Source organism: Dendropsophus ebraccatus, chromosome 3, assembly GCF_027789765.1.
Source record: "Dendropsophus ebraccatus isolate aDenEbr1 chromosome 3, aDenEbr1.pat, whole genome shotgun sequence".
Lineage (NCBI taxonomy): Eukaryota > Metazoa > Chordata > Amphibia > Anura > Hylidae > Dendropsophus > Dendropsophus ebraccatus.
In genome coordinates this window covers 122,208,608-122,234,213 of record NC_091456.1, presented here as the reverse complement: position 1 = coordinate 122,234,213, position 25,606 = coordinate 122,208,608, and the positions used below count along the sequence as shown (strand labels likewise).

At 45.5% G+C, this 25,606-nt stretch overlaps 1 protein-coding gene across 2 annotated transcripts in view; it reads left to right on the top strand.

Annotated features, from left to right (window-relative positions):
- Positions 1-25,606, top strand: part of ATCAY (ATCAY kinesin light chain interacting caytaxin) — a 211,983-nt gene that overhangs the window by 91,409 nt on the left and 94,968 nt on the right. For both annotated transcript variants that reach the window (XM_069962602.1, XM_069962604.1), the window contains exons 6-7: positions 18,409-18,511; positions 25,086-25,217. In XM_069962602.1, coding sequence (XP_069818703.1) covers positions 18,409-18,511; positions 25,086-25,217 — 235 coding nt within the window. The remainder of the gene's footprint in view (positions 1-18,408; positions 18,512-25,085; positions 25,218-25,606) is intronic.

The window sequence follows — 25,606 nt, the reverse complement described above, 5'->3', positions numbered from 1 at the left end:
GCTTGAAGTTCCGCCCATCCCATAGGCTCCATTCTATGCTCAGGCCGATTCTGCCATACACACAAAGAACTGACACGTCAAATCTTTGGGCGGATGGTGGAATCTGCCTGAGCATAAAATGGAGCCTATGGGATGGGTCGAATCTGCTGGAAGTTATCCACACGAATTGCGTAGTGTGCACATACCCTTAAACTGCATGCAGGAGAGAAATGAGATATATGAGGCTTGGTGCTTGTGTAAAACAGGAACTTCTATAATTTATTGTGGAAGTTTCATAACTTAAATGTGGAAAGTACACCCCCCTATAAACAACACATAGTATAATATAATCATAGTTAATAGACATACTAGGGGAGATTTATCAAACTGGGGTAAAGTAGAACTGGCTCAGTTGCCCATAGCAACCAATCAGATTCCACTTTTCATTCCTCACAGATTCTTTGGAAAATGAAAGTTGGAATCTGATTGATTGCTATGGTCAACTGGGCAAGTTAACATAGGAAACTTATCTTGTAGAATCACATATAGCTCAGCATCGAGACCACCATTGATCCTGGTCATGTATCTAATGAAACAACCCCATATTATCAGGATTCCTCCACTGGACTGGATAATTATTTCAATTTGTTAGCCCCCTTTTTCCCTGATTCTTTCAGACAGATTTGCACCCATCAGAGCCCAGCCTACTGAGTTTCATCTAATCGCTCCAAATCACCTGTTTCTTCTTCTGTCCATTTTTCGTTCTTTTTTTGTGAAAACTCAGACTGGCAGTTTCTATGTCTATATTGAAGTTGAGGCTTCTTCACCTTTTTTCGGGCCACCATTATATACTTGTGTAATGCATGTCACACTGTACTTGCAAGGATGTCTGCAATCTCACTATTACGAAACATAGGAACCACCTCCACTGCTATGTTTGTCACACCAGAACTGGCTCATCTCTTGGCTTTTGAATGGATAAACGGTCTTCATTTCGTATTCTTACAAGTGTCATGACACTCATATAATGCAGTTTGGCAATTATCTTGGCTGAGAGACCACTTTTGATGAGCTGGATCATGCGGTTTCCCTTTTCTTGGAAAATCTTCATGGCCACTCCTTGATTCGAACCAGTGACTTTTTGCTTGGGATTCAACCTAATTACACACATAGCTACAGTATAAGGGAATGTCAGAACAGGTTGTAATTTGTAGTATACAAGAAGAAAGATTATTCCACCACTAATGCACCTTTATGACAAGAATCTGCAAAACTAAGCATATGCTAAATAATTGCAAGTCAAACTTGTATATGAGATAGCCAAGATGATTGTGTATGAAATGATGGATCACTCTTGTTAAAAGCTGTAGTGGATGGTGAGATATGGAACCTGAAAATCAGAAGTTAAAAGTATTGTTACTTATTTAGATAAACCAAATATGTCCTCTATGCTGAACACTAATAAAGGAATAATGGAGATAATGTGATACTACTTTACCCCTTGACGACCATGGGCATACATCTATGCCCCTGCAGCCTAGGCCTTGGTGCAAACAGGCCTAAATCTACGCCCCGCTGGGCTATAAGGCAAGCTCAGGAGCTAAGCTTGCTTCATAGCGCATGAGGATCATAGCAAATAGCTGATGAACTATCAGCAGCTGGGCCCTCACCCTCAATGATGTCTGCGGGGGCCCGATCGCATTGCCTGACTGCCGGAGGTATATAGCTTACCTCCGTGTAGACTGATCGTCAGTCTTCTATGAGGCTCTATCAGAAGATCGAAGATAACATAGCAGTGATCAGTGTTAGCAATTTTATGTATGTATGTAATAGTCCCCTAGGGGGACTTAAAATGTATAAATAATTAAATAAATGTTTTTTTTTAAAAACATGCCTAAGCCCCTTCCCCAATAAAAGTCTAAATCACCCCCTTCACATTTTATATATAAATAAAACAATAAAACAATAAATAATAATAAAACAACTAAGTAACCTATTATATGTCGTAACATGCGTAATTGTTCAATTTTATTCCCGGACACTAAATGTCGTGAACAAAAAAACACCAGGATTGTTGATTTTTTTGTTACATTTTTTTTTTTTTTTTTATTCGTTTTATTGAATATGTGCAGAGAGCAATAAACAAACATATTCATGCAAGAAGAATACAAGGGTGTCTGATCGGCCCTCGCAGGGGCCCTGCACACGCTTTACAACAAAAATAGGAAACCGTACAATCTTCAGCATAAGTCAAAGGAGAATTAGCATTATGCAGTGGTAAAATCAGAACATAACATAGTAAACACAACAGCACAGTAAACACCTTAACGTGAGAAAGCTGCTAACATGGAGTCAATGCTTGTCCTATGACTACGTACTGAATATTGAGTCAATGGGTGTTCGCACCAGAGGCCCCACACCTTATCGTATTTCTTAGGGCAACCACGATTTTTATATACAATTTTGGAAAAGGGGAGAATACCGTTAACTATTTTCTTCCATTGGGAGAGTGTGGGGGGACGGGGGTCCATCCACCTTAGGGCGGTCCCTTTGCGGGCCAGGAACAGTACTTCTTTAAGGAAGGTACGTTCATAGGGGTTCCAGGCCTCCTCATCTAGGACTCCGAACAGGCAAATAAGAGGATCTGTTTGTAAGGGCCTAGTCAGAACCTCTGAGAGTGTAGAAGTAGCATCTTGCCAGTATGAAGCAAGGTATGGGCAGGCCCATATGAGATGCCAAAAATCCGCGCGAGGCGTGTGGCACCTGTGGCACTCATCCGTGTCCATGCGTCCCATGCGAAAAAGCCGCGCGGGCGTGAGATAACTGTGATTTTGTGGTTGGCTGCCGGGGAAACCGAACGGTGTGAGGCCATCACCTCCTGCCAATCCTCTACAGACATGGAGGGAATACATGACTTCCAATAGGCCTCCGCTCTTAGGGGCGCATCGGCAGTCTTATACGTCAGGAGGTGCGTATAGAGAATAGATACTAGACCCTTCGGGCCTTGGGTCCTGAGGACTCCAATCAGAGAGTAGTCAGAAACCGGCTTTCTGGGACTAGGGAACTGACTTGCCAAGGCATGACGGATCTGTAGGAACTTAAAGAAAAACCCTCTAGGCATGTTATACTCCTCCCGTAGTTGGTCAAATGATTTAAACATGTTCTGATTGTACAATTGGCCGACCGTCAGTACCCCGTGGGCTTTCCAGAACTCAGGGTCTAATGCCGTAGTCAAGTGGGGTAGTGCCGGGTTGTCCCACAGTGGAAGATCGGACATGATGTCCTGGAACCTATGGATATGGAGGGCAGCACGCCACACCTGCCTGGCTAGTTTGTGGGCGGGAAGCAATAATTTCGTCGGGCCATAGTTGGATTCCAACAAGGGCCGGAGAGTGGACCAACCCAGATAGTGAGCCAGGAAAAATTCACTAAGTGGCAACTCTTCAGTGGTCAACCAGGGACCTAAGTGCTTCAATTGCCCAGCAAGGTAGTATATGTGCAAATCTGGTAGTGCATAGCCCGCCTCATCTTTAGGGCGCTTAAGGGTAGTAAGTTTTAACTTAGAGCGGGTGGGGCCCCAAATAAAGGGGGGAAGTAGGGAGGAGACAGACCTGAAGAAAGTCTTAGGAACAGGCACCGGGGAATGCTGCAGGGCATATAAACATTTGGGGAGAATAATTAATTTAACCAAGTTAATACGCCCGGGAACATTTAGGGGAAGCGTGCTCCAGACTTTAAATTTGTCTCTGATATACGGGACAAGAGGCAATATGTTTCCCGCCAAGTCCAGTGTGTGGTCTCTGTATATGTTGACACCCAGATATCGGAACTGGTCCACCACCCTCAGGTTACAGAAGTGCGTTGGCCATGTACGTTGCAACAGGGGCATGAAAACTGACTTGTCCCAGTTGGTTCGGAGACCGGAGTAACGGCCATAGTTGTCAATTTGGGCTATATATTGGGGCAGTGTGGAGTGTGGTTTCGTCATGTATAGTACCAGGTCGTCCGCATACATGCCAAGTCTGGCCTCTCGGTCGCCCAGTCTCATTCCCTGTATAGTGATGTCCTGACGAAGGAGAAGCGCCAGGGGCTCCACTGCCACCGCAAAAAGTAGGGGCGACAGCGGGCACCCCTGTCGCGTCCCCCTGCCCAGGCTGAAAAGGTCGGAACACATGCCATTCACAGATACCTGCGCCTTTGGCGCATCATATAGTATCTGGACCCACCTAATAAATGTAGGCCCAAACCCAAACCTGCGGAGGGTCTCCATGAGGAAGGGCCATTCTATAGAGTCGAAGGCCTTGGCCGCGTCTAGCGAGGCCAAGGCCCAGTCACCCCCGAGCGCCGTCCCCACCTGCACCGTGGTCTGTACCCTCCTGATATTGTCCGTCGTGGAACGTCCGGGCATGAAGCCAGATTGGTCGCTATGTATAATGGACAATATGACCTGGTTCAGGCGATTAGCTAAAAGCTTCGTAAGAACCTTGTAGTCCAGATTTAACAGGGAAATAGGGCGATATGACCCGCATTCCTCTGGGTCCTTTCCAGGCTTAAGGATAACGACCACCGTGGCCTCATACATAGAAGGGGGAAGTGTGCCTGTCTGAAAGGCCTCCTTATACATATCAGTCAGGGGGGTCGTCAATGAGTCAGAATATTTGGCATACACCTCCAGAGGGAGGCCATCGGGTCCCGAGGCCTTGCCCCTTGCTAGGTCTCCGAGAGCAGTCGCCACTTCTTCCGGGGTTATGTCAGCGTCTAGGATAGACTGCTCCTCTGCTGTCAGTGTAGGGAAAACTATAGTGTCTAGGTAAGCGCCAAGTTGCTGGTCAGTGTAGGTCACCTGAGATGCGTAAAGGCCCTTATAGAAAGCAGAGAAGTGCTCAACTATCTGGGAAGGGTCCGTTAGGGTAGCACCCTCCGCAGTGCACATACGGAGCACGGGGGGGGCAGCCGTACTCTGGTGTACCAGATGGGCCAACAATTGACTGGATTGATTCCCGTGCTCAAAGTAAAATTGTTTAGAGAAAAACATTTTCCTATTAATTTTCTCATTAAGGTGATACATGTATTCCCGCCCCTTACATAGCCAATTTTGCCTGTTGTTATCCGAGGGATCCCTTGTGTATATGTCCTCCAAGCGTTTGCAATCCTGTTCTAGTTCCTTTTCCCTAAGGGAAGTATCTCTCTTAATGAAGGAGATGGAGGACCTGAGGCACCCTCGGAGATAAGCCTTCAGGGTATCCCACATTAGAATGACATTGTCGCAATTCCGATGGGCTGTCAGGAACTCTCCCAACTGATCTGGAATGCGGTCCTCCTGGCCTATCAATTTCAACCAGAACGGATGAATTTTCCATCTACGGGGTTGCAATTGGACAGCGTGAGCAAGGGTAATCATAACAGGTGAGTGATCAGATATTGCTCTCACCTGGTAGGACACGTCTTGTATAAAGGGATAAGCGGTGTTATTGCTATAAACCAGATCAATACGGGAGAGAGTCCCTCTGCCCACCGAATAACAGGAATAAACATTTCTGGTAGGATTGCGGGTCCTAAACACATCCAACCATCCAATCTCTCCCATGAATTGAGACAGAGGCGTATCTATGGGCGCCTGGGGAGGGCGCACTGGTCCCGGGGGAACGCGAGCGAGTCTGTCCAAGGCCGGGCTCGGGGTCAGGTTAAAGTCACCAAAACACAGGCACCTGGCTCCCGGACACCCCGCTGCAAACGTGGCCGCCAGGTGTAAAACATCTAAGGTGGCCGGTGGAGGATTGTATAGGGCCAATAGGACATAGGGAATATTATGTATATACGCATGTACAAATATATACCTGCCCTCTGAGTCAATTTTTGTGGTTACCGGTTCCCAGGCCAGTGATCGATGTACTAATAAGGACACGCCCCTGGAATACGAGGTATGGGAAGTGTGCGCCTGCCACTGTACCCAGGCTTTGTGCAGCAGCTTATACCTCGTGGGGATAAGATGGGTCTCCTGCAGGCACACTATCATGGGATGGTACTGGCGGAGGTGGGCAAAAATCAGGGACCTTTTCTTGGGGGAGCCCATCCCTCGCACATTCCATGATACAATTACGGGGTTTGCCATCACTCAACTAGGAAAATATGTGTGGGGATATGTGGTGCGGACCTTGCAGCCATGCCAGGTGTCATAGGAACATTCTGCAATCGCGTACTAATGCGTTTACTCCACTCTGTCACTCTTGGAAACCATAATATGCAGCAGCTGATGTCGCAACGGCGACACATCACTAAAACATACATCAACAATTCTATGCTCAGAACCTGCATAGGCTTATAAACAATCATAACCATGGTGGCTCTAAATCTGGGGTGGAGCCCGTGAATGCCACCTGTCAGTCTCATCGCCAAGAAGACCTGCCAAGATGCCACAGGGGTTGTCGGGGGTTCATCTTCAGGTGCAGAACGTAGGGCCATAACATATACCAACAGACCGGAGTTCTTACCCAGTCACAGTCCAGTGTCAGGATGCCTGTCTGCACGAGTCTGGCAGGAGACTGCAATCAGCGGTTACCGCCGGCCGGAGGCTGAAGTCTACAGGGAGAGGAAGAGGGGAAAGAAGGGAGGGGGGGGGGGGGAAAGAGGGGGGGGGAAAGGAGGGGGGGGGCATTCGTGGCGCGGGCAGGTCGCCTACTTGTGCAAGTCTCCCTAGTCTCGGGGAGGAGAACGTCGTCGCTGTCGCCTCACCCATTCCTCGGCATCAGAAGGAGTGTTAAAGAAAATCGCCCTGTCTCCATCCGCCACTCGCAGCCTAGCCGGATAGGCCATGGAGTAGGCAATGTGTAACTCCCGTAGCTTGGCTTTCACAGCTGTAAACGTGGCTCTTTGTTTCTGCAGATCAGCCGAGAAATCCGGGAACAGGGAGACTTTGGTGTTGTCAAAAAGGATGTCTCCTTTCTGTCTCGCCAGTCGCAGGACCAGATCCCGGTCGTTGCAGTTGAGGATCCGCGCCAGTAGTGGACGTGGTTGGGCTCCCGGAGGTGGCGGGCGCGCCGGGACTCTGTGCGCTCTCTCTACCGTGAACGCCACGGAAAATGCGGCTCCAGGGAACAGGTCTCGGAACCACTTTTCAATGAATCTGGCGGGTGCCTGACCTTCCGCACGTTCGGGCAGTCCGATCACACGGACGTTGTTGCGCCGCAAGCGGTTTTCTAGGTCGTCGTTCTTCTGTTTGCACAGTTCTAGCTGCGACTCAAGTGCTGACACTGTATTAGCCATCGGGGTAGTGGCATCTTCCAAGGAGGAGACCCGATCCTCTACATGCGCCACACGGCCTCTAAGGTTTTGCATATCTGTGCGGAGCAGGCCCACATCCACCTTCACCTCCTCCAGTTTGCCCGTTAATGTGGTTTTGCATAATGATATAGCTTGCAGTACCTGCTCCGTTACTTGTTTCAGCGTGAGTTCGGGTTCGTCCTCCGTGTCAGTGTCCGGCTGTCGGCAGGCATTGCTCTGCTGTGGAGGCCCAGTCTCCCGGCGCTCAGGCCCGTCGGCGCCATCTTGGGAGTCCTCTCTAGCAAAGTCTTTCAGGCGACCGAGCCCCTGACGGTCCTTATTTTTGGAATAATCTTGTTTCCCGATCTTCCCCATGACTGTTAGTGGCAGTCCGCTCGGCGGGTGTCAGGATAGCTCGCAGGATAATCGGTGTTTCACGGGCTCAGGCCGGGAGCTACTCCGGCATGCGTCTGGTCTCAGTGCGCGTCAAGCCACGCCCCCCCTTGTTACATTTTATATAAAAAAAAAATTATAAAAAGTGATCAATATTCCCGATCTACACAAATTTGATACTAACAAAAACTAAAAATTTTTTTATTGCAATCTTTATTGTAGCATATCAGGAGTTTTTTTTATCAGGGCAGGGAGAGACAGATAGGATGCTGTGCACACAGACCACAGACTGTTTCGTGGGTAAACTTTCCCACTTCCTCTAGTCTAATTGTACTTATTGTACAGCTTGTGATTTTACTCTGCTATTCTTGGACTTCACCTTTGCCTTATGCTTCTGTACTGCGTTACCTTTTGTGTTCGACCTTGGACTGGACACTGTTAACCCTTTGCTTGCTGATTTAGATTTTGACGTTATCTCCTGCTTCCGACTCAAACTGTCTGACCTGTTTTGTTGTTATATACTTGTCTGTGTGTTTTGCCAATAGCCTCATATCTCTAATTAGGCTAAGGGACTTTCGCCCAGTTGCTGCCCTAGATTTTGCCTAGGGGGGCAAGTAGTCAGGAACAGGGGTTTGCGGGTTGAGAAAGGGGACTGCCATCATCCTGGACCCCAGGACTCCCTGACATCTTGAAACTCTGAGATGAGAGATCTTGAAACACAGCATTACTAGATTCATATATAATGGACTATCAACAGAGGGTCACTCTTTTTAATATGTAGTTAATTTATTATTATTATTATTATTTATTATTATTATTATATATTTACAGTAATCAGGCTTTTTTACAGTCATCATTTTATTTTAATTTTTTTCCAGTTCCTAGGAACTGTTGTTAGTGGGCTATGTAAAAGGGTGTTTTCTGTATATGCAGGACCATATTAACTGCTGCTGCTGCCCTAGGTACTAAAGCTGAAGACGCCCCATCTTCACTCACCAATTAGCATCATGATTTTCTAGTCTCTAAATAGCTCCAGGCGTCACATTTAATACCGTCACACCAGACCTGAACAATACCTCCATACTGTGACTGGATAGCACCACCATACTAGACCTGACCAAAACCACCACACCCCCCCTTCGAAAAGACACCACATTTACTGGCAAGTCTAAACAGGAGGTGGGAGACTAAAAAAATAAAAAAAAAAGTTTTTCCTTTCCCCTGCTCCCTGTTGCTGCCCCATGTAAGGTGCTGTCCTAGTTACCGGACCATGGATGCCCAGTGGTAAATACGGCCCTGTGTATATGGTACAATAGAAGATGCTTGTGTCTCTCCACCTATTCTGGTGTGAACCAGTATATGGCAGTTGATTATCTTTTAAAGGGAATGTTTCACCAAAATTTTCTTTTACTGCTTAGAGTCAGATAAAAAAAAGTTTTTATTTTATTTTAATCTTTCTAATTTCTAATTGGGAGGAGAAGGGTCCTCTGGGGGGAGGATAAGAGCAGTGGATAGGGAGATCCATCTGTTGCGGATAAACAGTGAGGATGATTGTAGCCACAGCACAGTAATAAATCCTATTTCTTATAATGAAGCGGTTAAACACGATGGTAATATAAAGTGTATGGTTACAAATGCCAGAAGTCTAGCCAGCAAGATGGGGGAGCTGGAAGCCTTGGTTCTGGAGAAATCCATTGATGTGGTTGGTGTGACTGAGTCATGGCTGGACTCCTCACATGACTGGGCTGTCAATATTCAGGGATTTGCATTGTTTAGAAGGGACCGGGTGGGCAGAAGGGGAGAAGGAGTATGTCTGTATGTCAGAAATGATATTAAAGTGAGTGTAAAAGATGCAATAGTGGGCGATGACTGAGATGATGTGGAAGCATTATGGGTAGAACTACAGAAGGAGGTAAAGAGTGAAAAAATTATTCTTGGTGTAATCTATAGACCCCCCAACATTACTGAGGAGGTAGATGGTCAGTTGAATAGACAAATAGAGCGGGCTGCCCGGGAGGGGACAGTAGTGGTAATGGGGGTCACTGTTCAGCTAAATCCACAAAGGGGAGGGAATTTCTTAACCTCCTGCAGGATAATTTTCTAGGCCAGTTTGTGGAGGAGCCAACTAGAAGTGATGCCTTGTTGGATCTGGTTATTTCTAACAACGCTGAGCTGGTTGGGGATGTCACTGTCCATGAACACCTGGGTAATAGTGACCACAATATAGTGACTTTTAGCTGAAAGTGTAGAAAAGAAAAACATGTTGGGAGGGCAAAAACTCTTAATTTTAAAAGGGCCAATTTTACTGGGTTAAGGGCTGAACTTCAGGGCATAGACTGGGAGCGGCTGCTGTCACATACTGATACAGCTAATAAATGGGAAATCTTCAAATCCACATTAAATAACTGTTCCTATGGGTAACAAATATAAACGGTTAAAATCCAATCCCACATGGCTTACAACCGAGGTTAGAAGGGCTATAAATGAGAAAAAAGGGGCATTCAAAAAATACAAATCAGAGGGGTCAGCTGTAGCCTTTAACCCCTTAAGGACAGAGCCTGAAATGGCCTTAATGACAGAGACAAATTTTATGAATATGACCAGTGTCACTTTATTCATTAATAACTTCGGGATGCTTTTACCTATCCGGCTGATTCTGAGATTGTTTTCTCGTGACATATTGTACTTTACATTTCTGGTAAATTGGAGTCGATACTCATAACGAATCTTTATGAAAAAAAACCCAAATAATGTGAAAAAATGTGAAAAAATGCATTTTTCCAACTTTTAAACTTTTTTGCTTATACAGAAAGTGGTTATACCACATAAATTATATATTAAATAGCATTAGCAACATGTCTAATTTATGTTGGCAGCATTTATTAAACGATCTTTCATTTCTTTTAGACAATAGGAAGCTTAAAACATTAGCAGCAAATTTTCAGTAAAATTTCAAAATCAGATATTTTTAGGGACCTGTTCAGGTTTAGGCTGGGTTCACACTACGTATATCTCAGTCAGTATTGCAACCAAAACCAGGAGTGGATTAAAAACACAGAAAGGATCTGTTCACACAATGTTGAAATTGAGTGGATGGCCGCCATATAACGGTAAATGACTGCCATTATTTCAATATAACAGCCGTTGTTCTAAAATATCAGCAAATATTTGCCATTAAATGGCAGCCATCCACTCAATTTCAACATTGTGTGAACAGATCCTTTCTGTGTTTTTAATCCACTCCTGGTTTTGGTTGCAATACTGACTGTAAAGTGTATTTGAGGGGCCTGTATGTTAGAAAGCCCCACAAAGCACCCCATTTCAGAAACTGCACCCCCCACATTCTGCAAAAGCATATCCAGAAAGTGTTTAACCCTTTAGGGGAGTCACAGAAATAAAAGCCAAGTGTGTAAGAAATTTGAAAATTTTAATTTTCTGTGCAGAGATTTTATTGTAATCCAATATTTTTCATAATTATAAACCTATTACCAGAGAAATGCACCCCAATAATTATTGCCCCGTTTCTGCAGTTTATAGAAATACCCCATATGTGGCCCTATTGCGCTATTTGACGCAACCACAAGCCTCAGATATAAGGGAGCGCCTATTGAATTTCAACGCCTCCGTTATATTTGGTCATTTTTGACTGTACCACTTCAGGTTGGCAGAGGCTCTGGGGTGCCAAAACCTAAAAAACATCCCTAAAGGGACACCAGTTAGAAAACTAGACCCCTCAAGAAATGTAACAAGGGGTGCGGTGAGCATTTGGACCCCACAGGTGCTTCACAGATTTTCCGAACAATATGGCGTGAAAAAAAGAAACATTTATTTTTTAGACTAAAACGTTGTTCTAGCCTTCAATTTTTCATTTTCTTAAAGGGATAAGAGGAAAAAAAAGACACAAAATGTGTAGCGCAGTTTCTCCCGAGTACGGAAATACCCCACATGTGGCGATAAAGTGCCAAGGGGGCGCAGGACGAGCCTCCAAAGGGAAGGAGCGCCAATTGGCTTTTGGAAGCTGAATTTCACTGGAAAGGATTTCAAGGGCCATGTCGCTTTTACAGAGCCCCTGTGCTGCCAAGACATTGGAAACCCCCCACAAGTGACCCCATTCTGGAAACTACACCCCTCAAGGAATCTAACAAGGGGTGCAGTGAGCATATGGACCACACTGGTGACGGGCACAAATGTGGAACAATGTGACGTGAAAGGGTAAATTTTCATTTTTTCACTTTCATGGCACAAATGTGCCCATCATCAAGGGGTCCATATCCTCACTGCACCCCTTGTTAGATTCCTTAAGGGGTGCAGTTTCCAGAATGGGGTCACTTGTGGGGGGTTTCCAGTGTTTTGGCAGCACGAGGGCTCTGTAAATGCGACATGGCGTTCATCATCCATTCTAGCCAAATCCAACCTCCAAAATCCAAATGGTGCTCCTTCCCTTCGGAGGCTTGCCCTGCGCCCACATGGCGCTTTATGTCCACATGTGGGGTATTTACGGACTCGGGGGAAATTGCTCTACACATTTTGTTTTTTTTTCCCTCTTTTAAATTCAAGGCTAAACCAACATTATAGTGTAAAAAATTTAATATTTCATTTTCACGCCACATTGTTCCACATTTCTGCCCGTCACCAGTGGGGTCCATATGCTCACTACACCCCTTGTTACATTCCCTGAGGGGTGTAGTTTCCATAATGGGGTCACTTGTGGGGGGTTTCAACTGTCTTGGCAACACAGGGGCCTTTTGAATGCAACATGGCCCCTCGAAATCCATTCTATCCTAATCCAGCCTTCAAAAACCAAATTGCACTCCTTCCCTTCGGAGGCTTACCCTGCACCCGCATGGCGCTTTATGTCTACATGTGGGGTATTTCCGTACTCAGGGGAAATTGCGCTACACATTTAGTGTTTTTTTTTATCTTTTAGCCCCTTGTGAAAATGAAAAAATCATGACAAGATTAATGATTTAGAGTAAAAATTTTACAAAAATTACACTAAATGTTGGTCTCGCCTTGATTTTTTGCATTTCCACAAGGGGTTAAAAAAGAAAATGAACACAAAACGTGTAGGGTAGTTTCCCCTGAGTACGAAAATACCCCACATGTGGGCATAATGTGCCATATGGGCACAGAGCAAGCCACCAAAGGGACAGAGCGCCATTTAGAGGCTGGAATGGAGGATGGAGGCCATGTCGCATTTACAAAGCTCCTGTGCTGCCAGGACAGTAGAAACCCCCCACAAGTGACCCCATTCTGGAAACTACACCCCATAAGGAATCTAACAAGGGGTGCAGTGAGGATATGGACCCCACTGGTGACGGGCACTTACGTAGAACATGTGCCGAGAAAATAAAAAATACAATTTATTTCATTTTCACGTCCCAAATGTGGCCGTCACTAGGGGGCCATATCCACGCTGCCCCACTTGTTAGATTCTTTATCGGGTGTAGTTTCCAGAATAAGGTCACTTGTGGGGGGTGTCTACTGTCCTGGCTGCACAGAGGCTTTGTAATTGCATCATGGCATCCTCTAATGGGAATGGCGGCCATACCTACTTAGCTGGGGAAAAGGGACAATTCTAATTTATTTGGGGGTATTAGGCCAATTATTGGTTTATAAGGTTGAAAATGACAGGTGTCCATCAAATTCAACCTGTGTTGACCCAGAGGAAGGCAAAAAACCCTCGTGAGGCAGACGACAGTAGCCTCATCACAGGGGAAAAATTCCTTCCCGACTCCATAATGGCGATCAGAATAATCCCTGGATCAACGTGACTCCTGAAATAGGAATAAGGGACAGAATTTAGATAATGTGCAACCCCAAATGACGTGTGGTACTCCTTGGAGCGATTCAGTATGCAGAGGCTGGGGGGGTCAGGACAGGTGTCACACGGGAAAATGGTGTCCTTCCTGATCCCCCTGTTACGCCACACTGTGCACTTCTTCTGGGGTCTCCTGTTTTCCAGTGTGGGGGACGTCACCTGGAAAATGTTGCCCTGGTGCGATACGGGGTCCTTCATATCCAGAAGCGCTGGGTCCGCTCCATGGCTGCTAAATATTAGAGCTCTATTACTACTTCTGATATGTTCGGATCGTGCCGCAAGCTACAGGGCAGCGAGGGACCGGAAGAGGGGCTGCTGGTATAAAAGTTATCCCCGTACAGGTGGTAACCTTTATCCAGCAGTGGGAAGATCAGTTCCCGGACGATCTTCCCATTTGTTCCGAGGATGGGGGGGGAGGGGGCATCTGGGGGCTGGATTCGGGTGTCCCTTCCTACATACACTCTAAGGGTACGTGCACACTGTGGAATTGCGACAGATAACCCTTCGTGCATTCCGCAGTTGGCACCCGCCGGCGGAGTGATGCAGGCACACGTCTCCACACGTGTCATAGACTCCATTCTATGCACGGGCGGATTCCGCTCTCCGTCCAACATGTTCATTCTTTGGATGGACGATGGAATCCGCCTGTGTATAGAATGGAGTCTATGACACGGGTAGAGACATGCGCCCGCATCAGTCCGCCGGCGGGTGCCAGCTGCGGAATGCACAAAGGGTTATGCTTCGCCATTTCGCAGTGTGCACGCACCCTAAATCTGTAAGAGTACCCAGAGGTACGCTCACAGAGTTAGTAGAATTTCACGCCATACCGTCATCTCTTATTGGGACGGTACTGGCGGAAAAGACGTGTCTGGGGGGCAGCGTACGCTACGCTACCCCCCAGACATGTCATTGGATGATGAGGATGATGAAGATGAATGGAGGAAAGAAGGATCCCCCCCATTCATCCTCACTGGCTGTTTCGGTGTCGGAGGCAATAATAACGTATCCCTCTGACGCCGAAAACACCCTGGGGGTCATCTTTATACGGCGACTAGTATATGGGGTATGTAGTGGTGTAGTGTCAAACTTTATTCAATGTAGTGTGGTGTAATGTAGTGTTTTTTACGTGTTTTTTTTTTTTTTACAGTAAGTATAAAAAAAACCTACGCCAACAAAGGCGTTGCTGATAAATGCCGCACTTATGTGCGGCACTTATCAGCAGACCGTGGCAGTAGGATATAGAAAAAAAAGACCCTACGCCAAAAAGGAGGAGTTGCCGATTAGCAGCGCACTTTCGTGCGATGCTGATCAGCACTCAGCGGCGATAGGGTGCGGAAAATAGAAAGAAAAAAAATTTGGAAAAAAAACCAAAACTTTTTCTACATTCTGAACATCCCTGTAGCTGCTGATAAGTGTATTACACATATCAGCCGCTAGGGGGCAGCAGAGCGCAAAATCTGGAAAAAGACGAGGCTGGAGCCGAAAATAGCCGAAAAAAGCCGATGGGGACCGCCGGAAAGAGCCGAAGACCGAATGAGAAGACGGAGGATGCCGCGAACCCGGAAGACGCCGATCAGGACCCCGGGACAGGTGAGTAATGTACAAATACCTGCTCTGGACCCCTCAGCTACCTAGCTGAGGGGTCCAGAGCAGGTATTTACTATTTTGGGGGACTCTGATCGCTGTGCCACCGGCCCGATCGCCGTTCACGGCGATGGGGCCGGTGGTACCGTGACCACCATTACTTTTTACAGTAATGGCGGTCGGTGCCATCCTCTGACAGCACCGACCGCCATTTTCCGATGACCCGGAAAGGTTCCGATCGCCGCTATTGGCTGATCTGAATTGATCAGCCAATAGCGGCGATCGTAAGCACGGGGGGTGTTAACCACCCCCCGTGCCGAGAAGCTAAGATGGCCTGCTATGATTTATAGCAGGCCATCTTCCCCGATCGCTGTGTGCGAACAAGCAGCAATCGGGGAAACATCGGGCGTAAGTTTACGCCCTGATGCGCTAAGTACCAGGGCGCGAGGGCGTAAGTTTACACCCGATGTCGTTAAGGGGTTAACCATTACAAAGAAGTCAACAAAACCTGTAAAAATTTAATAAAAGCAGCAAAAATTCACAATGAAAGGCAGGTAGCCATAGATAGCAAAAGAAACCCCCAAAAATTCTTCAAATATATTAATGCAAAAAAACCAAGGTCAGAGCATGTAGGACCCCTAAATAATGGCCACGGGGAATTAATAACTGGGGATCAGGAGAAAGCTGAGTTACTTAATGGTTTCTTCAGTTCTGTATATACAAAAGAAGAGGATGGAGCTGTTGTGGGTGGGGCCAATACTGAGGTGGGTGGGGCCAGTGCTGCTAACACATGTAATGTACTGAACTGGTTTACTGTAGATATGGTCCAAGATAAATTAAACAAACTCAATGTAACCAAAACTCCAGGGCCTGATGGATTACACACCCGAGTTCTTAGGGAACTCAGTTCTGTAATTTCTCTACCCTTGTATGAAATATTCAGTGATTCTTTGCTTACTGGTATTGTGCCGAGGGACTGGCGTAAGGCAAATGTAATGCCGATCTTCAAAAAGGGCTCTCGAACTTCCCCAGGTAACTATAGACCTGTAAGCTTAACGTCCATTGTGGGGAAACTATTTGAGGGGCTTATAAGGGACTACATCCAGGAATATGTAGTGGCTAATAGTATTATAAGTGATAACCAGCATGGTTTTACTAAGGACAGAAGCTGTCAAACCAACCTAATATGTTTTTATGAAGAGGTAAGTAGAAGCCTGCATGGGGGCGCAGCTGTGGATATCGTGTACCTGGATTTTGCTAAAGCGTTTGACACAGTTCCTCATGGACGTCTGATGGGTAAGTTAAAGTCTATCGGTTTGGAAAATTTAATGTGTAACTGGATTGAAAACTGGCTTAAAAATTGTACCCAGAGAGTGGTGGTCAATGATTCCTACTCCGAATGGTCCCCGGTAATAAGTGGTGTACCCCAAGGGTCAGTACTGGGCCCTCTTCTGTTTAACTTGTTTATTAATGATATTGAGAATGGAATTAACAGCAATGTTTCTATCTTTGCAGATGACACCAAGCTTTCTAGTACAGTACAGTCTATGGAAGATGTGCAGATGTTACAGGATGACTTAGACACACTGAGTGTTTGGGCGTCCACTTGGCAAATGAGGTTCAATGTGGATAAATGTGATAAATGTAAAGTTATGCACCTGGGTACTAATAACCCACATGCATCATATGTCCTGGGGGGAGTTATTCTGGGAGAGTCGCTGATGGAGAAGGATCTGGGTGTACTTGTAGATAATAGACTACAGAACAGTACACAATGTCAGTCAGCTGCTTCTAAAGCCAGCAGGATATTGTCATGCATTAAAACAGGCATGGACTCACGGGACAGGGATATAATATTACCGCTTTATAAAGCTTTGGTGCGGCCTCATCTGGAGTATGCTGTCCAGTTTTGGAACCCGATTCATAAAAAGGATGTTCTAGAGCTGGAGAGGGTACAAAGACGGGCAACTAAACTAATAAGGGAAATGGAGCATCTTAGTTATGAGGAGAGATTAAAAGAATTACATTTGTTTAGTCTGGAGAAGAGACGTTTAAGGGGAGATATGATTAACTTATTTAAATATATAAATGGCCCCTACAAGAAATATGGGGAAAAGATGTTCCAGGTAAACCCCCCTCAAAGGACAAGAGGGCACTGCCTCCGCCTGGAGAAAAAAAGGTTCACTCTCCGGAGGCGACAAGCCTTCTTTACAATGAGAACCGTGAATCTGTGGAACAGTCTACCACAGGATCTGGTCACAGCAAAAACAATAGAGGGCTTCAAAACAGGGCTAGACAAGTTCTTAGACCAAAATAATATAAATGCATATGTATAGAACCTATCACCCCTCCCCCTTCCCTGTATCCATCCCCTCCTTGGTTGAACTTGATGGACATGTGTCTTTTTTCAACCGTATTAACTATATAACTGTGTAACTATGTAATCTGAAATTTTTGTACATTGTTATGGGGGCTGCCCTTTTGCATGGGCTGTTTTAATGGCATGCTTTACAGTAAGACCCATGGTGGGCATAGAAAATTACAGAGTCTGTCCCATTGAGATGAATGCCAAACATCACTAAGCATACTCTGACCTATGAAGAGCTCATTCCACAGGGAGCAGGTATTGTCTATCTACTGGTGTCACATGTCGCTGCAATGCTGTACAGATCACTTTACAGCAGACTCCTCCTATCATCACGGACAAAATAGAAAATCTTAGCTTAATTTTAGCAGTTTTAGAATGAAAACTGCAAGATTTCAGGATTATTTTATGGAAAAATGGAAAATTAGAGTGTCACCAAAAATTCTTTAAAAATGTTTAACATAAAAACATTATTTAAACATTATTTAAAGTCATTTTCTGATGAGATGACACATTCCTTTTAACAACAGTTGCTATGACCTGGAATAACCTTTTGAGCTTTGAGCATATGACAAACATATTCTTTTACAAGGTTATTAGTAGAGATGAGCAATCATGCTCTATTGAGTATAGCATTCGCTCGAGTAACGGGCTTCTCGAAAGTACTCGATACTTCAGCAAGCACTGTGTGCTGCTTGGGTGCTTGTTAACAAGCTTGTTGAAAGGCTGCTGAGCAGCCTTTCAATAAGCTTTATGGCTGTGGAAATCAATAAAGTTTACCTGCCACAGTTAGATCTTCGGCATCAGCAGCGAGATTCTCTGCTAATCTGGAAGGTCAGTTTTCAAAGTTTTCAGTGTTAAAATTTTTTTGACTCCAGTAACGAGCACTGGAGTATTTTGGTGCTCGCTCATCTCTAGTTAGTTATTAATATAAAAACATTGTTTCATCCTACATAAGCAGGTATAGTATTTGGGTTTAGCTAATTTCTCTCATTTTTTGTTTCAGGCTACTACGGTGAGGGTCTGAATGCCATCATTGTATTTGCTGCCTGTTGTCTTCCAGACAGCAGCTGTCCAGACTACCATTACATCATGGAGAATCTTTTTCTGTAGGTGGAATTGACATTTTTGAACTTGTGATTAGGGATGAGCGAATCATGTGAAAATTTGTTTAGCCAGGTTCAAAATATTCATGAGAATTCACAAATATTTGCGAATTGCACACAAACAAATTTAATTAAAACAGTTAAAATACAGTAGCTACAATATTGGGCCTATTACAGACTAACAATTTTTTTCAACCCCTGTTGCTTGTGGTGTTTAAGCTGCCTCCAGCTTAAATGAACAGGAAAGGGGGAAACCCCTGATGGGGTATGGGAGTGACCTTCCCACCACTGCCCCGAATCCCCTCTGTGATGATTTTGTGCTGCCTCCATAATGTGAAGCAGGGGGATGATGTCATTCACACCGTACGCATTGTGGCCGACCAACAGAGTGGTGAAAGACAGCCTGACATTGATGGGTTCGGCAGTGTTGGTATGCCTCTCTGACTGGGTGGGAAGTGGCGTGATGACCGGACAAGGTGGTGGAGGCAGAGGTTAAGCTCTCTGGATGATGTCCTTGCACAATTCTTGGAGGAGACAGCAGTGTGACCTCCTTTTTTCCCTGTTGCTTCCTGCAGCTCTTCTGGGACTACATTAATCCAGCGGGCAGACACGGACCTATACTGCCCCTGGCCATAGCTCAAACTCCACACGTCCACGCTTAGGTGCACCCGATAAGACACAGAGAGAGACTACTTTTTTTTTCAGATAAAGGTGCATTGATTGAATTGCCGAGAAGTGGCGACTGGGCACTCTCCATTTCGGATGTGCACAAGCCATCAGGTCCCTAAATGGCTTTGACTTCACTAATTGGAATGGGAGGGATTGCAGGGCAATGAGCTTAGCCAGGTGGGCGTATAGTGTCTGTGAAGTTTTGGGAGAATTGCTGTGTCCTGGTCATTGCTTGCGACAGTGACTGCCGTCTCACCAGTGGCAGTGTTTGTCTACTGTGGCTGACGGAGGAGACAGAGGTCGATGTGAGGGACCTACTACCTACAACCGAGGCTGCATAATTCTGGCTTTCTTCTATTGGCTGTGGGGTGGTAGCCACAGCCATTTGCTGTTCCCGGCAAGATGTGAAGTGGTGGTCTTGGTTCTTTCAGGCAGCGGAGTGGTGCTCCATAAGCTGTCACATAGAAGTAGTGCCTGGATTTGAACCCCAACCTGACCCACTTTATTCTCACAAATGCTGCATATGGCTGCATGGTCTAGAAAAATGAAAAACTGCCACCCCGGTGATGTGAGTGGGCGTTTTTTGGGAGCAGGTGCACTGGCAGCCTGTAGTGGAGTGCTTCCGCTGCCTTTGGGTAGTCATTCACTGCCTGGGCCTCGCTGACACAAACTCAGTGTCCACTGGGTCAGTGAAAAAAATACAGCGTCATCATCCGCCGACGATGATGCCAAGGATGACACCTGTTGGCCCACATTCCATGTCAGATCTGCGACATCATCGTCATCATAGTCTGGGATGAAAGTCTCCTCTTCCAAGCTGTCCTCCTCCATAGCCTTATGGGAGGATACAAGACTTTGGCTTGAAGCTGCTCCTGCTTGGCTCTCCTGACTCCTTTGGAGCCTGGACAAGATTATTAAGACCTTCTTCAAGGTCTTGCCTGTCAGGAAATTCCTGTAGGAGACTCTCAGAATCAAGGGGCTAAGATTTTTGGGAAAGTAATAGGGACACCAGCAGCTCTCTCACCGAAGGGCCGGAAAAGTGGTCTTCTGTCGTGGCACTACTCTGGGATGGCCCTTCAGTTGACTGCTGTCTCTGGGTTTAGGTACTGCCTGACGTGGAGCTGAAACTTTGCAGTAGCCAGGTTGGCTAGTGTTCACCTGCCTAGTTTCCTCCTCTTCCATGACTCCGTGTTCCACCGGGGCCACCTCTGCCGCTGACACTTGACATACCCTGCGAAGGCCCGGTTTTCTTGGCACGCTTGGACATATAGCATAACCCACTTACTCTTTCACAGTAGACACTTTATTAATTGAAGCCACACACTGGATTCACTGGATAATGGCTTGTCTGCACCTAAACACTGTTAGGGCAACGGGTTAGCTTCACCCACTGACTCTTTTACAGTAAATGCTTTATTAATTGAAGCCACACACTGGATTCAATGGATAATGGCTTCTATGCACCCAAACACTGTTCTGTCAATGGGTTAGCTTCACCCACTGGCTCTTTCACAGTAGACACTTATTTAAAATAAAGCCATGCACTGGATTCACTGAATAATGGCTTGTCTGCACCCAACACCGTTATGGCAATGGGTTAGCTGCATCCACTAACTCTTTTACAGTAGATACTTTATTAATTGAAGTCACACACTGGACTCACTGGATAATGGCTTTTCTGTACCCAAACACTGTTATGGCAATGGGTTAGCTTCACCCACTGACTCTTTTAGAGTAGACACTTTACTAAGTGAAGCCACACACTGGATTCACTGGAGACACAGTTACAGCAGCTACACACTGAATTGTACTTTCCCCAACACCCACAGGCAACTATTATACCTAATTGAACTACCTAAACTGCCCTCTCCTATCCTTTTTCTCTCTCTTCTCAGAATGCTCTCTCCCTGCTCCTCTCTCCTCACTACCTAAAGCTAGAGTGCCATCTGTTGAAACAGGGGTGCACTGTATAGAGGGGAAGGGGCAGGGACTAAAGTGATCCCTTTCTCCCGTAGAATAATGTAAAAATCGCTAGTAACCAAATAACTGTATGCCAACATGGAAGGCCGCTATAGAGGCCCCCATGTTTGGCAAATTTTTGAAGTGAATCGGGCTAAATTTGTTTTGTGATGCATAGCAAATTTATCCCTGGATTCGCTGTGAATCTAGCTTCGCTCATCCCTACTTGTGATGTATAGATGTGCAGATATTCCGCTTGTTAGACAATCTTCCACTTTATGATAAATACATAGTGCACAAAATGCATATTTGTTCTTTTAAATTCTTTTGCATCTTTAAAGGTCATTGGATTATATGCTTTCTACATAACCATGTTTATAATTACTTTTTAGCTTATGGACAAATGATCTTTGAACTCATGGGGGGAATGTATGAAACAGTCTAAAAGCATCCAGCCTACATTTCTTAGCATACTCTTGAAAAATGAAAGCTGGGTGCGTGTGGCATTTTCCATAAGTCAAATAGTAAGTCATTGGCTATAGTGGGCCAATAGTCAGAAATCATATCTTTCACTTTTGCTACATTATACAAGAACAGGTGTGATTAGGTTCAAAGGCTATGTACACCTTTGCAGTGCATTATTAATTATTGGCCCACTACAAACCTATGGTCTAGGACAGAATTATTCCACTAGATCTTGTCTGCAGTTTCTACAGACTATAAACAATACCTGCAGTTCCTACAGTAATACTCCCTTTTTTCTGTACACTACTTGGTAATAACATGTCAAATATAAGTTAATAGGTAATATGCGGCAGACAGAAGGCAGAATGACTGCAGAAATACTATATCTATTTTGCTTATACTCTGTAGGTACAGTGTCCATATTAGAAAAGAGTCTGAGGGAAAGGAACACACTGCACATCCAAAAATCTTTTTCTTTTTTTTGTCGGCTATATTTTCCTGAGGTAGCCTGCACTCCTCACTGTTGTCAATTATTTAGTGTGCGCTCACACTTTTCATGTTGTCAGTGTCCATATTAGGACATACTAAGAAGTAAGAGTCAAGAATCAAGTCTTACACCTGACCCCTGATTAGGACACAGTCAGAATTCAAAGTCAAGAATCATTTTTACACAAGTGTGACACCTCACTCTGATACCTCAGTATTGACAACTAACTTCTGACTACTAACCTATAACAACTGACTTTTGATTCCTGACAACTGACTTCTGACAACTAACCTCTGACTACTGACAGCTGACTTCTGATCTCTGACAACTGACTTCTGACTACTAACCTCTGACTACTGACAGCTGACAGCTGACTTTTGACTCCTGACAACTGACTTCTGACAACTAACTACTGACAACTGACTTTTGACCACTCACAGCTGACTTCTGACCTCTGACTTTTGACTCCTGACAACTGACCGCTGACTTTTGACTTCTGACAACTGACTACTGACTTCTGACAACTGACTTCTCACAACTGACTTTTGACTACTGACAACTCACTACTTATACCTGACTTTGGATAAAATCATGTGTGATATCTGATCTCTGAAATGTCAGTAGTTAAAAGGGTTGGACACTTTATAGTAAAATCGTTTATTGTACAGTATTAGTAGGTTACTCAATGTATATACTAACAACAGCTTCCTGTGTACCTCATAGAGCTAAAATTTAGACACTGTACTGGCTGTACTGCCCAGTTTTGTGATGTTTCTCAACATGTAGGAGCCCCGCCCCCCAGTGTCCAACCATAGGCATATACAGGCTCAGTGGTGGACACTGGGGGGCGGGGCATGATCACATGCTTCTCCATGTCAGCCTCTTATGGACAGAAACACCACAGAGCAGGGCAGCCTGGAGGAGGGGTGTCTGATTTTATCTCCATGAGGTACACAGAAAGCTGCTGTCATTATAGACAGTGAGTACACTTACTAATACTGTACACCAGGGGTACTCAACAACTTTTAGTGAGGGGCAACTGTCAGGTGAAGGTGAAGGTCCGAGCTGAACATCAGCAGGAAACGTGTTTTGTTACTTTTCACAATGGTTGTTGAACTATTTAAATACAGAATTGATGCTTATTAGTGAGAAAACTTGCATTTTTCTCTCTCACCAGCCCTTTGAAATTAGGTAAAGGGTTTGACTGTTCCAGTAGTATATAGCCCCCCTGTGCACTCTCCCCCAGTAGTATATAGCCCTCCTGTTGCTCCCCCAGTAGTATATAGCCCCCTGTGCGCTCTCCCCCAGTAGTATATAACCCCCTGTGCGCTCTTCCCCTGTAGTAAATAGCCCCCCTGTGCGCTCTCCCCCTCCCATACAGACCCCCTGTGTGCTCTCTCCCTCCCATATAGCCCCCCTGTGCGCTCTCCCCCTGTAGTATATAGCCCCCTGTTGCTCTACCAGTAGTATATAGTCCCCCTGTGCGCTCTCCTCCTGTAGTATATAGCCCCCCTGTGCGCTCTCCCCCTCCCATATAACATAAAAAAACAAACACTTATACTCACCTGAGTCGGGCACCCCCTGGCGCCGACGTAACTCGAGCTGCGGCCAGTGAGGGGTGACTGACAGAGAGGGAGCCGATGGCTTCCTCTCTGTCAGTGCTGCTGCACGGTAACTATGAGCGCTCGTTACAAGCGCTCATACTTACTCTACAGGGAGCAGTGCTGCAGTAGGGGTCCGGACAGCTGGCCTCCGTGGTCTGGGTTCGGGCCGCGGTCCGCCAGTTGAGGACCCCTGCTGTTCACTGACCAATTTTACTATAAAGTAGCCAACCCCTTTAAGTATTACAAGTCCCTATTGAGTTCGAGTTTCACTTTCACTTCATTATTCAGGTAACAAAATGAAGTGTTATCTGATCTCTGACTTGTCTGAAGTGAGAAGTCCTGTCTCACTTGTTCATTGCATACAGAGCTGAGTTTTGAAACATTGCATTTGTTTCAGTTTTTGCAAATAGTTGACCTATTGCTGACCTGGAGCAGAAGCACTGAATGTGCTGACTGAATGTGTGAAGCCCTGAAACTTCGAAGCTTCTCTGCATGAAAAATAAGTGTCTATGCAGGGCTGTTTTTACCAGCATGGGAGACTGGGCACCGCGTGGGGCACCGGTCACAGAGATTGACTTTAAAACTAAGTGATGAGTGACATTTTCTACCTCCAGCTAGCAGCATCCAGCTGTGGAGAAGCAGGTACAGCCGCACACATCCCATCCCTGGCAGCGTCATCCCCACAACTGCAGACAGAGCATATGCACTGAGCTCTAGTATGAACTTACTATGACCGGTGCCCTGTGTGGTCCCCAGTCTCCTATAGCGGTAAAAACAGCCATGCACAGACATTTATTTTTCATCCAGGGAAGCTTCAGGGCTCCACACATTCAGTCAGCAACGTTAGTGCTTCTGCTCCAGATCAGCAATAGGTCAGCTATTTGCAAAACTGAGACAAATACAGTGTTTCAAAACTCAGCTCTGTAGCAATGAACAAGTGAGACAGGACTTCTCACCTCTGACAAGTCAGAGATCAGATATCACTTCATTTTATTACCTGAATAAGCTAGGGGCTGCCTAGCAATTGAAGTGAAAGTGAAACTCAAACTGAATAGAGACTTGTAGTACCTCACTGCTGACATTTCAGATATCACACATTATTTTATTAAAAGTCAGTTGTCAGAAGTCAGTAGTCATTTATTAGAAGTCAGTTGTCTGTAGTCAGAAGTCAATTGTGAAGACTTGCAAAAATGATTCTTGACTCTTCTGACTACTGTATGTCCTAATATGGACACTGTATGTATGAATAGGTATGCATAGGAACTGTTGAATTTTTTTGGCAAAGGTACTTCATTTTTAATTTCAAATACATTTGGGAAATAAAAATGCTGGGAAAAAAATTGCACCTACTTCTACTATCTAAAATTTTATAGATTCTGTTTGTTTTTGGCAGGTATGTCATAAGTAGTTTGGAGTTGCTAGTGGCTGAGGACTACATGATTGTGTACCTGAATGGTGCCACACCTCGACGTAGAATGCCTGGATTAGGATGGTTGAAGAAGTGCTACCAGATGATAGATAGAAGGTGAGTGTATACTGTGACCTAGTGGTGTTCTCACTTCAAACTTGTGTCTTTTTTAATTGGAATTTTTGTATTGACTATATATATATATATATATATATATATATATATATATAAGGCTATGTTCACACTACGTGAACAACCGGCCGTTCCGCGACCCTGGCCGGGTCACGGAACGGCTGGTCTTAGCCCGGATCATCGCGGCCGGTACTTAAGTACCGGCCGGGTGATCTTTCCGGCCGCGGTGCTCTGATGCGGGCGCATCAACGCGCGCCCGCATCAGAGCTTCCCATAGCGCACAGTGAAGCAAGCGGCCGGAGCCGCTCGCTTCACTGTGTGAACTGACAGGTCTTTCTGTGGCATGACATGTCAGTTTTTTCTGGCGCCGCACG